The sequence below is a fragment of the Copadichromis virginalis genome, linkage group LG14 (assembly GCF_057382275.1).
Source record: "Copadichromis virginalis isolate Kocher_CV1m ecotype Utaka linkage group LG14, C_Virginalis_male_GT1.1, whole genome shotgun sequence".
NCBI classification, from domain to species: domain Eukaryota; kingdom Metazoa; phylum Chordata; class Actinopteri; order Cichliformes; family Cichlidae; genus Copadichromis; species Copadichromis virginalis.
The window spans coordinates 37,725,670-37,742,753 of record NC_140631.1 but is presented as its reverse complement, the minus strand read 5'-3'; the positions used below and the strand labels follow the sequence as shown (position 1 = coordinate 37,742,753).

The following is a 17,084-nucleotide window of genomic DNA, read 5'->3' as shown; positions in this document are numbered from 1 at the left end:
ATTTAATCATGGCACCCTTTTTGCACACAATTTAACCAAGTACAATAAACCCTTTTCGATCATGTCAAACCAACACATTTAGCATTTGGTGGTTTAATGTAATCAGATTACGTTGGATCAACATACTATACTTACATTGATTTGAAGTGATTTATTTAAGTATGTAGAGTGAAATTTGTTTTAATTCATTCTACACAATTTAAAAAGTTTAGGAAAACAGAATTAAATCTTGTTGTTTCAACAACTACTTTGTTAATCAAGGCAATGATTTCACTCATTTCAACCAAATTATTTCAATTAGATTTGTTTACATTTGTTACACATTTAGAAACCCACTACTTTACAAAAAAAGTCACAATCAGATTATGATAACATTATCTTTATTAACTGGATTTAGTGGACAATATAAAAGCTTACCATTTTTGTACACCTGCAAGCATATACTTCAAAAGGTAAAATGTTAGAATACTTATTTACATAGGTAATATGTTGGAACCAAAGCTTCCACAACTAAAAACAGATGCAAAATTTGCTCAATATATCGACTGCATTTTAAAAAATTAAACTAAAAGATAAAAATACATCTCCCACTTGGCAAGTTAAAACATGTGACAAAATCGAATTGTGTGAATTTGGAAAAATAAAATAAAATAATTAGAAATATTTTGGGGGCAATACAACAACAACAAAAAATTCCATAGGTGATGAAAATCTATATTTGTTTGGTGTATCTCATTGAAATAATTATTAGTTTGACCAATTTTTATATTTCTGTATTTATTTTTTTAATTTTGGTTGCAGTCCTCCACAGCTAGCAATATAGTTTTGCTGTGTTTTAAAACATGCTAGCAAGCAAAATGGAAACAATAATACAGTGAACTTAACAGGTGGCAGTGGTCTTAAACTTTACAGGACCTTGATACATAAACACAACATAGTACTTCTGTCAGTACTTCTGATCCATTTTGAGCCATCTATATAAGGACAAACAAAAATCATCTGCAGTGCTGTATAAAAGGTGAATTGCCCAACAGAGAGAATCCAAAAACTTAAAAAAAAAAATGTTTTAAATGAAAGAAAAAAAATATAAACAACTCAAATATTAACATTATATATTGGAAATCACCATTGCACCAATGAACCATTCAAGACCTATCAGTCATTTTCAAGTGCTCTCACCCCATAAGCTTGTTTTTCAGAAACTGTACCTTTGAAGACAGCTTTTGTCCATCAAGATTTAAAAGTATCTTCTGGAGGACTTCAAAGGTGCATTTAAGTTCTGGTGGGTAGCTCAGGTTCAAACGGTATATGAGTCCAAACAACAGAGCACATGCTTGTGCAATGTTACCCAAATCAGTGTTAGCCTCCACACCCTCAATCACGACACCAACGTCCTCTGGGTCATCTTCAGGTTCAGCACCCTCCTTCTGGATGACGTACACCCCCATCACAGTTTGCTCCATGCAGCTTTTTGCCTCGCTGTCCGTATCGTACATGAAAAAGTATAAGACAACAAAGTAAAATTTAAGAGATTGTTTAAACAACTGTTTCTATGCTGTTCATAAAATCCAAGTAGTCAAAGTAATAAACAGAAAATTACACCACTAAAGTAGTTGTTAGTAATTACTCCAATACATAAATTATAAAATACACCTCTCATGTCAAAAGAGGTGGCATAATTGACCTCTCACCGGCCCCTCCCCCGAAAGGGCCATTGTCCAATTACACATTATAGCAACCGTTACTGTGTCTGACAAACATTAACCTCAAGCAAGATGGAGAAGCGGTGTGCCCACCGATACGCCGAGAGATTGTGTCTGGAGGAGTTGTGTTCTTTCCATTCACAAAGTCAAAAACAACGTGAATGGATTAAACAGTGTGTATGGCCCCATTCCCAGGTAAATGTACCGAACATTATGAAGCATGTCTGCTCGCACATTCGGGTACCCATTGGTGCGCAGAGGAAACCATTTGTTTGTCGGACGTAGCAAGAGTAACTTAGGGGGACAGGACTCGAGAAAAGGCTAACTCAGCTGCTAAAATAAAACAGGTATAGAAGTGTTAGTACTAAACAGCTCAAAGTTCATAGACATTTCTATTTACAAATACTGATGACCATAACAATGAAAAAACAACAGGACTTGTTTTAATCCAAGTACAGATTCAAAAGCAATATAGTCTTGATGCATGTTAAATGCATTGTATGTTTGTGTATCAAGTTTAAGTAGGCATAAATTTCTTTCCTTCCAATACCAAATTCCAGAAATTCTTTATTGCAACGCTTAATACTGTTTGGTATTCAAGACATCCTTTCCCCAATACCAGGTGTCTTGTTGCTAATCTCAAAATTTTAATTTTAATGATTTGCATTTGAGGCAACGTCACAATTTGTATGAGAATGTTACAGACAACATGCTGTCACAATGGCTCACCAAGTACTCCTTTATTAACTTCTCATAGTCTTCGTTTAGGTGGATGCACAAAGACTTCAAGATGCATGCTTGTCTGGTATGGATGTTGTCATGCTGGAGAGGAGGAGGAGATAATATGAGCCAAAACCAGTCTGTTTTTCTTAAAGCTAGGGTAATCAGTTAACTTGCATAATTATTCTTTAGGTTAGAACCTGGCATGTACCACTTGTTAAGCAAACAAACAAAATTGACAACTTCATCTCCAAATAAAAGTTATTTTTGCTGCCTATGACAAAGTCTACTCAATCCTAATACAAACCTTGGAGATGGCAAGCATGAGACCTCTTATTTTCTTTCCACGTGTCCCTCCTTTGGTCAGAAAGATTTCCATTAAGCGTGGCGCGTATTGGTCAAGCTCGGCAAAGAAAGTAGATAGCAGAGGCTTTGTGGTGATTCGCAGAAACTCCTTCTCAATCTGCAATAGAGAACAAATACATTGATTAAAAACGCAACTGTATATTTCACTCACTTCACATCTAAGCTGACTAAAGCTGCTTTTAGAAGACCATGCAGACATCAGTGCTGTCTGTGTAGGACATGAATCAGTCTGTGTCAGATACTGAATTTGAAATTTCCACTAAAGTCACAAGTAAGAGGCAAGTGGAACCAAGATCTAGGCCATTTGCTTTTTGAAGTTTGCAAAGACTGCTAAATTGCACCAGTGGTAGTTCACTCTTTGCAACACAGTATGCTGTTCTAAACAGATTTTTCAGGTTTATTTTTAGTATATTATTTGCAATTGGTGTTTGTTCTGGGAAAGATATTGCAGACTGAGCAATAATCCATTTCTAATGGGGGCCTTTCTTAAAATGACTGGTCCCAGTAACAAAGGCGCTTGTCGACTCAGAAATCGAGGGAAAACCAACAACACACCCGGCAGAACATTATGTTATTTACACGGGTGCACATAAGTGGTCCGCATGTGCGCATTCGCTGTCAAAATAAAAGACGCGCAACAGATAAGAAGTTGCAACGCACGTTTGCATCCATATAAAAGGCACTGTTTTTGTCCGCTAGAGTGGGATTTTCACGGCACATTCTGCACCACATCTGTGTGTTCATCATTTGTTTGAAGCCAGCTCACCTCCTGCAATCACTTTTGCGAGAATACGCGCTTCTTTTGTGGTTCGGACTCCTTCTGACATTTCTTTGGAGGTGGAGGAAAACCAAAGTAATTGCTTAAAGGAGCTTCTTCGACATATTTAAGAGTTCTAAACAAATATGTCCTCCTCCAGAAAATCTTATGTATGCAAACACGCGTTGCAACTTCTTATCTTGTGCGCGTTTTTTATTTTGACAGCAAATACGCACTTGCGGACCACTTATGTGCAGCCCCGGTTATATAGCTCGTCATGTTGCAGCCACAGAAATTCTTTTGTCCATGAAACCATAAAGCTGCACTTTCTTTTTGCCTTATAGTCTGATTTGTCATAACTTTTCCGTTTTGTGGTAAGCTTTTCTTTGGCTGTCACTTCTTCACCCTGACCTGTCTTATTTGGCTAAGCAGAACTACAATTAATATCCTGCTGCTTTTACACACGCACTCACATAACACTCAGCGATTGTCTGCGCGATCAACCTCTCACATGTTTAAGCTGCGGGAGATTTCACTTGTCATGTTTGCATAGTAAGCTAACGATTGATAAGACGATGTCAGAGGAATTGGTGCACAAATTATCATCACTCACAGATCAGTGCTGTCGCTCTCTATACACAGGTCGCGCTATTGCAAAGTGAAAGCAAAAAACAAGCGCAAATTCAAACGCGATTTCAATATGTCACATATTGACAGTGGCTCACCGATGCCAATGACATAATTACCCAGCTACATTTCCGAAAGAATGCAGAAGCATTGACATATATTTTTCCTTCTTATGACAGCCCGACGGGCAGGGCAGAGATAGATTTTGGTAGCCCGACTGGAAAAATCGCTAGCCCTGGGACGTCGGGCTAGCCATTTTGCGAGCCCTGTACAGTGTTTCAATAATTGTACCTACTACTCTCCCTGATGGAACAACGCTTGCACTGCCACATACAAGTCACTGAAAGAAAAAAAGAAAAGCAGTTTTAAGGATAGTTTTATTGGCACCTTTTTTTCATTTTGATTAAATCATAAAACTATCATAAAAAATATATGATGGTAAAAGGCTTACCATGTATTAAAGAGGAGGCACAAACAATCAGAAAAAGGGGTCAGCTTTCTTTGTGGTGTTACTATGGTAAAGAAAACAGAAAAAATTATTTTATAAAAATTCCACAGTGGATTTTTTTTTACTTTGTTGCAAATGTATAAAAAAAATACAAATACATATAAATACCTCTTGCAATATAAAATTCACAGATAAATATCCAATCTGTTGCTAAATGTAATAGCAGTGTTTCACACTATGCAATAAAGATGCTGGTAGTTGCGGTAAAGGTCCCACAGGCAATTTTCATAACTATCCGCCATTGCCTTTTCCTCTGACCTCGTGTTTATGCTCTTTTTCCCATGCACTAGCATCAAGTCAATTCGAAGGATGCAGCCCCTGAATTTGGACACAGCTAATATTTAGCAAATCGCGCATGCTAGTTTAACTTGCATTACTGTGAGAGGCCGAATGCTTAAAATAAAAGGAGAGAGAAAGAAAGAAAGAAAAAATGCAAATGATAATAAAAAAAGTGAACAAAGTACATGTCTTGCAATAACCGTCATTTAAAACCAAAGTGAATGCTAACAGAGCTAGGTAGAAGTTCAATGAGACAACCATACTAGCTTTAGCTAACTTCATTTACTTTGAAAGTGAATTACAAACGTGTTAAATATTGAATTAAACATATCAATAACCGCTAAAAACACTATAAGACTAACTGCAAAAACGGGTAAAAAAAAAAAAAGAAAAACAATGAAGTGGAAATGCTAATAATAGTATAAATATACCCAGAGCGGATTATAAATCAGGTATTAGATGGTACCGATTGGCACCGTCTAATACCAGATTTTCACTATATTTGCTCCACTCCCGCTGTCTAATGACAACTTACACATTTGGAATTAAAAACATTGTTAAACAATTAATGGACAAAACAACTTCGTTTGACTAAGATATTTTGAGTTATTTATTACTTACCTGTATTGTGGAAGATTCCGCAGAGGGAAATGGCACTCCACTGAACACATATAACTTCTCCGCGTTCCCGCCTCTTCACTTTTGGGAAGTTTGAGCATGCGCACTAGGCATCGGTTTTAGAGTTGTTGATTTAAAATAATTACATTTAATTGAACTGAAGAATGCAAATCTAGTTCATTAAACTTTTTGTTATTTTATGTTAAACCAACAACTGATAATGATTTAAAAGCCTAAACTCAATATGTTCATGTTAAATAGACAAATGTCTATTGAATTAATCAAACAACTGCCTTAGTTGACTTTTTTGAGTGTAGGGTCCCTGAACAGTTGTGGACTTATTATATTATGTGTGTGTGTTCTTCCATGTTTGTGTATTGGCAAGTGTGTGTGTGTGTGTGGGTCGGTGTGTGTGTGTGGGTGCGGTCGTGACAGGCACCTTCAGGCCTGGTGGGTGTGGCCCTGCCAGCTGACCGGTCACACCCAAGGATCCTCACACACACCTGGCGCTGATCAAGCCTCGTCGGAGCAGCTACAAAGCAGTGTGGCTGAGAGCTCCTCGACGCTGGATTGTTGAGTGACCCGTCAGTGTTCCCAGCAAAATTAGTGAGTGCGAGTCTGTCGCTTTGTAGTTGTGTGTTAACGGCTTCCTCTGTGGATTTTCCAGCAGGAGTGCAGGAACGGGAGAGCAGCGAGCACAACTTTCACGGGAGCGGAGACACGAGCACGGGCACGAGCACTGAGGAGGAGACACGAGTTGGAAACGCACGGGGATTTATTATTGTGTATTGTTTACTTCACTGTAAATAAACGCACTGCATTAATTGCACAGGGTTCCGCATTTTGAGTCCTCCTTCCCCACACACCCACGGTCTGCCACGCAGACCATGACAAAAAATAAAACTCAATCATACTGTCTCTGGCCATGGTGTATAGGTTTAGCCTACTCTTATGCTCATGTCTCTACGCAACTGTCCAGGAATTGTATCAATATGATGTGCGCACGTTATCTATTTCGTTGCCACAAATGCGTAATTCGTTGCCACGTTATACCCAATTCGTGCCCACAAATTAGCATTTCGTGCGCACGTTATACCTATTTCGTGCCCTCAAAATAGCATTTCATGGCCACAAATAAGTATTTCGAGGGCACGAAGTAGTATTTTGTGGCCACAATTTATTTATTTTTTGGACCATATGTCATCAGAGGGGCTCCATAGTATACAACTGAATGGGTTAATGAGATTATAACAAGGATCTTAAAAGGATGCTGGGTCACATTAGATACAGTTGTAAGAGGATTATATGTGTGCAGCACAATTTTATTATTGCTTAAGGGCAAGGTACCTAAATGCATACTTTTTTGTGAGTGTTGTGATTTTACCTTTTATTATAGACAGGATCTATTGCACTGACCCTCTGCTGCACTGACCTTTATTATTGTTTTACCATGTAAAGTTTGAATATGTCACATTCACTCCCATTTGTTTTGAGGGATTTTTTAAAGTGTTGTTAGATGCTAAAGAACAGAAGACTACAAGTTTGCTGTCTTTTGGGTATCTGTGGATATATCTGTATAATCCTGTGAACTACTGAAGCTGGAAAAACTTTTTTCAATAATATAAAACAATAAATAAATAATTTAAAAACTCAATATCTATAGTAAGCTTCAAGAGGTAATATACACCTGCCAGGCAGTTTTAGTTACAGCTTGCTAGTTTGGGGTTGGAGCCCTTTTGCTTTCAGCACTACCTTAGTCCTTAGATTTGATTAGATGCTGGATACATTTTGGTCTGTATTGACATGATATCATCACACAGGTGCTGCAGATGTGTTGGCTGCACATCCATGATGCAAATCATTTCAACATATCCTAAAGGTGCGCTGCTGGACTGAGATCTAGTGAATGTGGAGGCTGTTTGAGCACAATGAACTTATTGCTATGACTTCACTGAGATGTTGAAGAACCCAGTTTGACATGATTTGAGCTTTGTGACGTGGTGTGTGAGAAGATGGCTGGATGGACATGGTCAGCAACAATACCTGGGTTGTCTCTGGAGTTTAAACAATGTTCAAATGGTACTAAGAGGGCAAAAAGTGTGCCAAGATTGTATCCCCCACATCATGACATCACCCCCACCAGCCTGAACTGTCACTACAAGGTAGAATGGATTCATGCTTTCATGTTATCCATGCCAAATTCCAACCCTTCCATCTGAATGCCACACCAGAAATCGAGACTCTTGAGATCAGGTAATGTTTTTACAGTTGAACTGGAGCCTCACTTTCCTGTTCTGAGCTGGCAGGAGTGGCACCTGGTCAGATGTTCTGCTGCTGTAGCCCATCTGCTGCAAAGTTGTTACTCAGAATTGCTCTATATTAGTATATATATCAATATCTATATCAGCTTAAAAGAGAATATCTTAATGTTGTGTTATACTGCTCATCCTGTCCTTGTGTGCCTAAAACTTCCACAGAATTGTTTGTTTAACAAAAAGTTTCATCTCTCCGTCTGTTTTGAAGCTCTTTTACATATTATCTGCCTATAGAAATAGATATTGAATGCAAAAAGCCTGCACAACTGTTCTTTATGTCCCAGCGGAGTTTCTTATCGGATAATAAATCACTCTCATCATCAGGTGAGCTGCTGGTAATGACAGCGTGACCTCTGGTGAGCTTCTATATATAAATCTTTAGTAGAGGAACTTAGTGATGCATAGAGGACAAGAGACAATGTTCCCTCAGAGAGAGAGTCTGTCCTTTCTCTCCTCTTAAGAACATAAAGGCATGTGCGACTGCTCGGTTTCCTTTTGCTTAATGCTGTAAAACACCAATGAAAAGTAAACACACACACACACACACACACACACACACACACGGAAGCATGCAGATAGACAGATAGATATATGTATGTGCATTTTGTATGTCACACAAATACATCTGCCTTTTTTCCCCACTTCTCATACTTCCTTGTTTAGACTGGCCTGTTTTGTATAGGACATTATGAATGTGTCCATCCTTATGAGGACAGGCTGTAAGTATAGGGTTGCATCTAAAGCATCACAGTAGGAAGGACGCATCTCACAGTGTCAGAAATTTAAAAAAAAAAGCAAGCACACGCAGGACACTCATTGAAATGCATGCAGACACACACACACACACACACACACACACACACACACACACACACACACACACACACAGAGGTTGTACAGCATGACCTTGATGTTGTTCATTAGCTTTACAGGAAGGTTGGAACAAGACAATGTGAAGAGTGAAGAAGGTGACTTTGTGTTGGCAGGATCCCAGACTTGCTCTGTCTGCTGCTCTGTGATCTGTTACCTGCATTTGCAGGGTTCTGTGTACTGCAGACGTTTTGCTTATCTCGGCAAATAATTTTGACCTGGATTTTTTAAAGGTCTGCTGGGTAGAGCTGTCTCCTTTAACGCTGCCAAGTTATGGTCGAAATCTCATTTAAAAAAAATCCCTAAAACACACAGGAATGACTTGCCAGAACTTCGCATTTATTTTGAGGGTTCAGTAGGACTGTATAACAATTTCACACTATTAAGCATTAGTAGGGTTTGGAATTATTTATTTATATATCATTACTCCTCCTTTTTATGCCATTTATAAATGCAGATATGTTTATCCCACTGTTACTGTTACACATGTACAGCTATCACCCTGAGTCATGTAGAGTGACTCTCACAGACCCTCAGGTATCCTCGAAGAGTTAAAGAGTTGTGTGTTCGCTGGACAAAAACACATTGTTCCTCCTGAAACTGAGGTTTGACTCTCTTCTCCAGTACCTTAGCAATTCACAGAGCACAGCAGAAGCAGTTGTGTGAAGTCTTTCTAAATTACAGTTTTTTAACAGACGCTAGGACACATTTCTCAATACTTAGGTCACTTGTGCAAAACTCTTCACACAATTCTCCTAACTGACCTTCAGCTTGGCAAAGCAGTTCATTTCACATTCAAAATGCACTACAACTACCAAAACACTTTATTCAGGTCTCAAATAAACTCATTCTTCCAGAACACTAGCAAAGGTTGACAGCCGACAAACACACTTTGTCACCTACAAAACAATGACCCAAAAAACACTAACAACATGTAGCATTACACAGTGTTTTCTTGTGTAAAACAAGGACGCATCTCTGTTTATAATTTCAATATATGTTACTGGAATGAATCAGACATCATGCAGAATTCGTTAATATTTGTTTATGTACTTTTATTTTTTTGCACTAAGTAATCCCAAAATACAAGAATTTGTATACACACCATCCACTGATACACATACAATAGTAATGCTAATCTACTCGGTCTTCTCCATTTGGCCACAGGTTCTCATCCACATCACATCTTATGTCATCTTGGGCAACACACCTAGGAAAGAATCTTCTGGCTGCCAGAATTGAAGGAGTTGAAAAATTGAAGGAGTAACACCTGTGTAGATGTTCATCTACAATGAGAATCAGCTGTGGCTGGTTAAACTGCATTTTTAGATTTAAAATATGTTTCAATAAAATATTGCTGTTGAATTTTGCTGTCTTTTTAAGTTTTGCATTGTGTTATTGTTTTGGCCATAAGTTTAACAGTTTTGAAAACAGTATGTAAGCACATGCAAAATGTCCTGTACGTACAAAGATTTTTGGCAGTTGTTGTGTCTGAGTGAGAAGATAATTCATGAAATTTGAGAGATGTAGTCATTGAATGTATTTTGTGCCAAAAAAATGATAACTGATCCTCAGTTTAGCCCACATAGACTTCTGTTGTGCTCACTGTGTGAGGAGTTTTGCAAAAGTGACCTAAGTATTGAGAAATGTGTCCTAGCGTCTGTAAAAAACTGTAAATACAATAGTCAGACTATACACTTTATTTGTATCTCATGACATCAATCCTTCTGTGTAGGTTTGTCTACAGTAAATAGTAATTTTACCTTTTAGCCACTTCCTTTGGGCCTCAATGCTTGACCTTTCTTTACCAATTGTATCACAATGTCAACAGTTTAATTCTTGTGATAAAACAGGAGGAAAAAAAGACATTAAAAGAGAAGAAAGAAAAGATTAGAATATGCTGATAAGCATAGACTTGTTTCCCTTAAATAATTTCCATTTCAAAAGCCACCAGCACGAGAAAGCTGCTTCAGCTTTAGCTTGCAAGTGCAAAACAAATGCACGCTGGAAGATGCAGTTTTTTATATGCATAATTTATTTCTCACTGACACTGTTATTGAACAAATACACATTTTGAAGCCTGGCACCTCCTGCTTTGGACTGACACATAGATACATTAAAACCAGTGGCACATAGGACAACACTTAGGGCAACATTAACAAGCTGAACTTGTCCAGATACTTTACATTATTCCACTGAATTTAGCAATGATTTCATGCCAGCACAACATAAACATGTTTTCCGAAATATGTCCCATACTGCATGTGGAACAGCAACATGATACCTGAATCCACAAAATAATTTGATTGCACTGGAATAATCTGAGCCGCAATACCGCACGTCAGAAAATTCACATTGCTTTGTCTCTAAACATCCAGCAGGGCATCGTATGATGTAAACAAATCCAAACTGAAATAAAATTTATAGATCAGTCTGACAACTGAAGTGAACTTTTTTCCTAAACACGTAGATTGGCGTGATCTTTTAAAGTTGGGATTGAACCAACATCCATCCTAATACGGGGCTTGTGCATCACTGGTTTCAGTAGCAATTACTTTATATGACCAAGCTTATCATTAAAAAAATTTAAGAAATTGTCAGCCATATTTACATTTAAAACAATCAGCGTCAAGTATATATATTTTTAATATTTTAATTTTAAATAAATCATCAATAACAGTCAATTTCCTATTTAAATTCAACCTTAACCTGCTACTGGTTCTTCTGAAAGTGGTTTAATAGTTATAGCTACTGAAGGATTTCCTTATCAAGCCTTTCAAAATAAAAAAAATAAAAAATCTATGAATCTGTTTCACTAATATAACAAAGGTTATTAGCAGCCAGGGATGTCACTTCAATCAAAGCCGAATGCACATTTTCTTTCCATTTTAGGGAAGCCGAGGATTAATTATGAGTGCTGTGCAGTGGTGCACATGCAAATGGAGGAAAAACTCATCTGAAAGTTTGTACTACATATAAATTAGATTAGTCTGGATAGTTTAAGCCAGAAGGCCTGTCTGTAACTGCAATGTAAACGTTATCACTGTTGGTCAACTGTGTGCACTCTTTAGCCCAAGTGTGCAGCTTGAATTCATTGATTATTTTTTAAGCAATACATTTTTCATTTAGCGGTATGTATGCTCACATATTCCAGTAGCTACTGTTAATTGCATACACATACATTTGTCTGAAGTATGACACTGATCTTCAGCTCCACAACATAAAATAATGGAAAATAATAAACTTTCAAACTTATCTGAAGGCTTTTAAGATTTCTTTTTGATATCCCGGTTTATTTGCTGTGTGTTGTAAAAAATAAAATAGAAAACATGGCTCATGGTATACAACAACTCTACTGTAAGCCTTCTTGCCATCACAGTTTACAAGCTGAGGTACTTCATAAGGCTTTTTAAAAATTCCTTTAAAAATTGAACACCATAATAAAGACATTTTCAAGAGACCATTAATCCTCTGTCCTTTTAATCGCCATCCTGCTTCTTCTATATATCCCAAAGTGGGGATATATTCTTAAGTGCATTTGAGTTTCGACCACTAATAGGACTCAGCCATGCAGAGCGTGGTCTGTTCGAGGATTTCTCAAAAATATTCAACGGTATCTTTGTGAATGATTCCTGGCACGCTGGAAAAATTGTCCAAAAATCCAAGTCATCAAATTTTGTTGATAAAATCCTTATTAGCCACACCGCCCACAGACATCAGATTTGTCAGCTTGTGTTTCTTGCACTTTGGTTCAGACTGAAGACAAAAACGATTTGCTGGCCAGATTGGCCAATGCAAAAGTCTGCTGTGGCTGAATCCTGCAGATGCTTGAGATCCCCTGACTCAGCAGCCCAAAGTTTCTTCTGATCAGACACTTCACATTATCATGATGATACTTCATGATGACCATAGCCAGATTGCTAGGGCAGAATAGGACATTAGCATGCTAACATCTGCATGCACTGTAGCTGTGTGGAGGCTGTTAAACTGCAGCTCTAAATACAAAACATTCAATCCATGAGACAGAACTGAGCTTCGCGACCTTTCTGTCTGAGCCTGATGTGTTAACGGGTTTTTTATGTAATGTCCAAAGGTTTTTGTTAGCAGACAAAATTGACAGCATGATCTGTCCTCAGGTTTCACTCTCAGACTACACTTTACTTTTTGCATCACCAGTGGTGAGAATCTAACCAGTGGTTTGACTATCTTTCATTCACCTAACAATTTTGTGTTTTGCTGCGTAAGCATTTCATCCTCCCACATGTCTGTTCACATGACCACAGACCCTGTGTTTTGTTATTTCATTTATCCCATCCTTATTCTGCCGTTTTGATATGTCACCTACTGACTGAACCCTGTGCATCCGCAGCCACTGGTTGCATCTGATTTCAGCCCGTTAGGCCGTCAGAAATGAGACCCTGGAACTGTTAGGAGCTGCCGGCCTCTCACTGAGCTGATCAGTTTGGACCTGCTACTACTTGTTCCAACTAGTTAAGTTATTTCCTGAGGATGGTCATCTGTAGACACTCCTCCTTCAGAGCCACCAGTTCCGTCTTGTAGTTGTTGGTCTTGCCTGGATCCGCATACACACAAGGCTGCTTCTTTGTTGACAGCGGTGTGTCCATGGTTACTGAACCAGCATTGAGAATGTCAGCATGTGAAGGCGAAGAAGAGGGCCGCCTGTTGCAGGCCACTGACAGTAAAGCCGACAGGGCTCGGCCGACATCATTCCTAGCTCCCTCGTTAACGAAACAGTACAAAATAGGGTCAGCTACGCAGTTCAGGCTGGTCAATGCCAACGATACATGGTATGCTGCAAACAAGGTTTCCTCTGAGCTGCAGTCACATGGCTTCTGTAAAAACATGACACTCCGCACCAGGAGGAGGATATGATATGGTCCAAAGCAGAACAAAACAATGAGAATCAAACTCAAAGCTAACCGCTGAATTTTGGCCTTTTCCTGGCGCTCTGTTGAGACATTGCAACGCACTGCTGCAAGGATCCCTCGGTAGGCGACCAGCATTGCCGTCCACGGAGCAAGGAAGCCAAGAAATGACCTGTAGAGGTTCATGCCTGCTACCCAGTCCTGCATTGGATATTTCTCAAAGCAGAAGGTGTGATTGAACCGGTCCTGGAAGAGCTCATCATGGAAGAGAGGAGCAGAGTTTGCTACAATCTCAATGATCCACACAATGGTGCTGACGAGGATAGCTGCAGGAAGCAGAGGAGAGGAAAGACAAAGAGAGCAAACATTAAATACCTTGATAACTTCCATTTCTATATCTCATGTACATTTTGGTCACTCTGTGGACGTCCAATTCCCTTATTTATTGAATTTGAGCATTGCAATATGTGCTGGATCTTGTCCATTTCTTGAATGTAATTCTTGTAACACAGACAAATTATAGGAACGCATAAAACCTCAGTGTGTATAGTGTATGAACCACTGATTGTTCTCCCTCAAACACCACAAGCCATTACAGTAAGTCTGAGCCATCCATCCATCTATCCATCTATCCATCCATTTAGTCTATCCCCACTCTCACAGGGCGAGAAGCACACCACACCCTGGACATTTCAGCAGTTTACCGCAGGGCTGACAGAAAAGCAGACAACCATTCACACTCATATATACATGCATACAGCCAGTTTGGATCATGGGGACAAATTAATTGTCACAAACACAGGAGAGAGGCATCCTTGGAGTGATCTAAAAACAGCTGGAAGTGGTCCAGAGGTGAATGGGAAGATGACTTGATTGGACTTAAAATGAAAAACTCGCAGAACACGTGTAAAGAGGTCCAAGTTTTCTTAGTGCAACATGTTTTTAGATTCTTCCCTTCACAGGGATCAAGTTTATGTTGCATACAAACCTGTTTTGATTCGTCGAACTTTCACAAAGCGCAGAGGGTATGCCACAGCCAGGTACCTGTCCAGTGATATGCAGCACAGGAACGCGATGCTGACATAGATATTAGTATAGAAGATGAAGCCAAATAGCTTGCAGCTCTCCTGACCGTGGATCCAGTTATCGTGATGAAGGAAATAGTCGATCCAAAGAGGAAGAGTGGCAATGTAGAGGAGGTCAGCCACCGACAGGTTAATCAGGTAGATGCCAAGCTCATTGCGTTGGCGTACCTGGTGCAAAGGGGAGAAGGTGAAGATTCAAATCTGAACAAGACTAACATGTTTGCTTAAAATTGGTGAGCCAGCTATCCATTGCATGCAATCTCTCCAACAGATCAGAGAATGCAAACAAGGTGCGATGCATATTTGCCTCAGCTGCAAATGATTTGGATTCCTGGAAGTCAAAACACAGGAGATTTGAAAGGCTGATTGTGTTTGGTCTGAATATTTGCCCTTTGTTACCTTTAGTGTTGTGCAATGAACGTCTGGCTTACACATGCCTTAGAAAATGTTTTTGGCTGAACACTGAATTACTGCATATACAAAGTATTTAGGTATAACTGGTATTCAGTTTGAGTACTATCATTATTGAAGCCGGTGATCTGGTTAATGCTGCAAAGCGTGGTAGCAACAATGACCATAATGCACCTGACCCAGCACTCCTATGGTCATCTGAACCGTAAAAATGTGCCCTGATGCTGACATGAAAGACAAATAATGTAACATGAAATGTTGCTTACTTTAATGATGGCTCTTTCTGAAAAACACGAGTTGCTGAGCTTTATGAATAAAAGTCATTAACAATCCTTCCTCTTGCTGCCAAAGCAAACTGACAGTCTGTGGGAAACGCAGTACAAGTTTGATGCTGGTGAGAAAATATCCCAAAGGCTCTTTTGACCGTATCTGGCAGGCAACGTTGAACATGCGACGTAATTGACAAGCGTCATTAACCACAATTGTGTGTTACCCTTAGTTACACTCAGTGCTGTGTTGCTTTTTGTGAACTGTTTTGTTTTTAGTGCAGTCATAGGAATGTTTCTGGATTTCTACAAAGGGAACCCCAGAAACCACCAGAGTTTGATTTTGTGATGATTCTTCTTACTGGATTTGTCATAATCCAAGAACTATGGCTAGAAAAAAAAAAAGATATTTGAATGACTTATACGTATGCCAGACATCTAAAGTGGATGAACACTTGGATTGTTTTACTATGCACTTTGGGAATAAACAGAAAGATTAGCAGGGAGATTTCCTTGGAAGACAAAAAAGACCCAAAATAAGACCTATTTGTTCCCAAAATGTCTCGTGAAATCAAAGTGGCAGGTTCTAACCCCAATTTGGAAACCACTGTCTGATAGTCTGATACATTTGAGGCCATTGGAGGTGGAAAACTGTGGGTATGTGTCTCTCACCTGCATGTAGGCGGCCCACAGGGCCATGCAGTTAGTCGGCAGCCCAAGAACGATGACTATGATGTAGAGTGTGGGCTGAAAGAACTGGTCCACCTTACTATCCACATTACAGAAGGTGATGTTGCACATTGTCATGTATCAGACTATCTGCAGGTGTGCGAAGTGTGTTCAGCTACTCTCAGCTTTGCATTTTCCCCTTCTGTAGTTTCACTATGTTCCAGCTCCAGCAGTTTGACAGTGACATGATGACTCTGACGTCCTGCTCAGCAGTCCCACACGAGGCAATGGAGGAAAACATACGTGTTATTTCCAGGGAATCTCTCCTATTCTTAAACCACTGTCCTCTTGACTTGACATGTTATAATCCTCTTTCACGCTTCCAGGCCGGCCTTTGTCCTCCAGTATAAGAGGTGAAGAAGGGAAGGAGTGAGCTATATGATGTGGTGAAATGAAAGCTGCCTTATCAGTGCCATGCCAGGCTTCCTGAGCCTGGAGAAGACCTCATCAATCTTTTAGAGATTAGAGGTCTGCCAGGTCTACCGTGAGAGCGATGAGCCTGAGCATCACTTTGTGTGTGCCGTTGTGTCTCAAGGTCCTGATGACACACAAAACCCCTCAGAGATGCTGCCGGTGAGGCAGGAATGACTTTACACAGCTTCGGTGGACTGGACCTGTTTATTCGCAAGTTCTGAAAATCTGCAAGAAAGAGAAAGAGAGAGCAATAAGTTAAGATAATTTGTAATTAGAAAATGTTTTTTTTTATTTGTTTTTGCATAATAATATAAATACTGAAACAGAACTATATAAAAAAAACTTATAGGGGTCTATTTATCCAACATTTATCCAAGGCCATTTAAACAAGTGGTACATCTTACACTACTGTCTTATCTTTTGGACCATTTATATCTATTTTGATGACAGTTTTGGTATTTGGGGGATTTTGGGAAAGCATGAATTTGGAATAACTGTGACTAAAACTTAAAATATTTAAAATAATTTTG

The 17,084-nt window shown here is 39.1% G+C and overlaps 2 protein-coding genes and 1 long non-coding RNA gene across 3 annotated transcripts in view; 1 reads left to right on the top strand and 2 right to left on the bottom strand.

Moving 5' to 3' along the window:
• Nucleotides 1-363: 363 nt before the first annotated feature.
• On the bottom strand, nt 364-5,360 carry LOC146694553 (uncharacterized). Its single transcript, XM_085430787.1, has 4 exons — nt 4,625-5,360; nt 2,731-4,513; nt 2,436-2,525; nt 364-1,493 (listed from the first exon to the last, which is right to left on the bottom strand). Exons 2-4 carry the CDS (start codon nt 2,986-2,988, stop codon nt 1,176-1,178), a joined length of 666 nt encoding a protein of 221 aa, XP_085286913.1. The 5' UTR covers nt 2,989-4,513; nt 4,625-5,360; the 3' UTR covers nt 364-1,175.
• A 538-nt stretch (nt 5,361-5,898) lies between these two features.
• On the top strand, nt 5,899-6,407 carry LOC146694552 (uncharacterized). Its single transcript, XR_014914906.1, has 2 exons — nt 5,899-6,162; nt 6,249-6,407. It is a non-coding gene; the product is annotated as an uncharacterized LOC146694552 (long non-coding RNA).
• A 3,415-nt stretch (nt 6,408-9,822) lies between these two features.
• The window catches only part of gpr4 (G protein-coupled receptor 4), a 46,801-nt gene continuing 39,539 nt past the window's right edge, over nt 9,823-17,084 (bottom strand). Inside the window, exons 2-4 of the mRNA XM_085430785.1 lie at nt 16,084-16,779; nt 14,638-14,902; nt 9,823-13,975 (exon numbers count right to left, since the gene is read on the bottom strand). Of these exons, the coding sequence (XP_085286911.1) occupies nt 13,260-13,975; nt 14,638-14,902; nt 16,084-16,218 (1,116 nt within the window). The 5' untranslated portion in view covers nt 16,219-16,779 and the 3' untranslated portion in view covers nt 9,823-13,259. The remainder of the gene's footprint in view (nt 13,976-14,637; nt 14,903-16,083; nt 16,780-17,084) is intronic.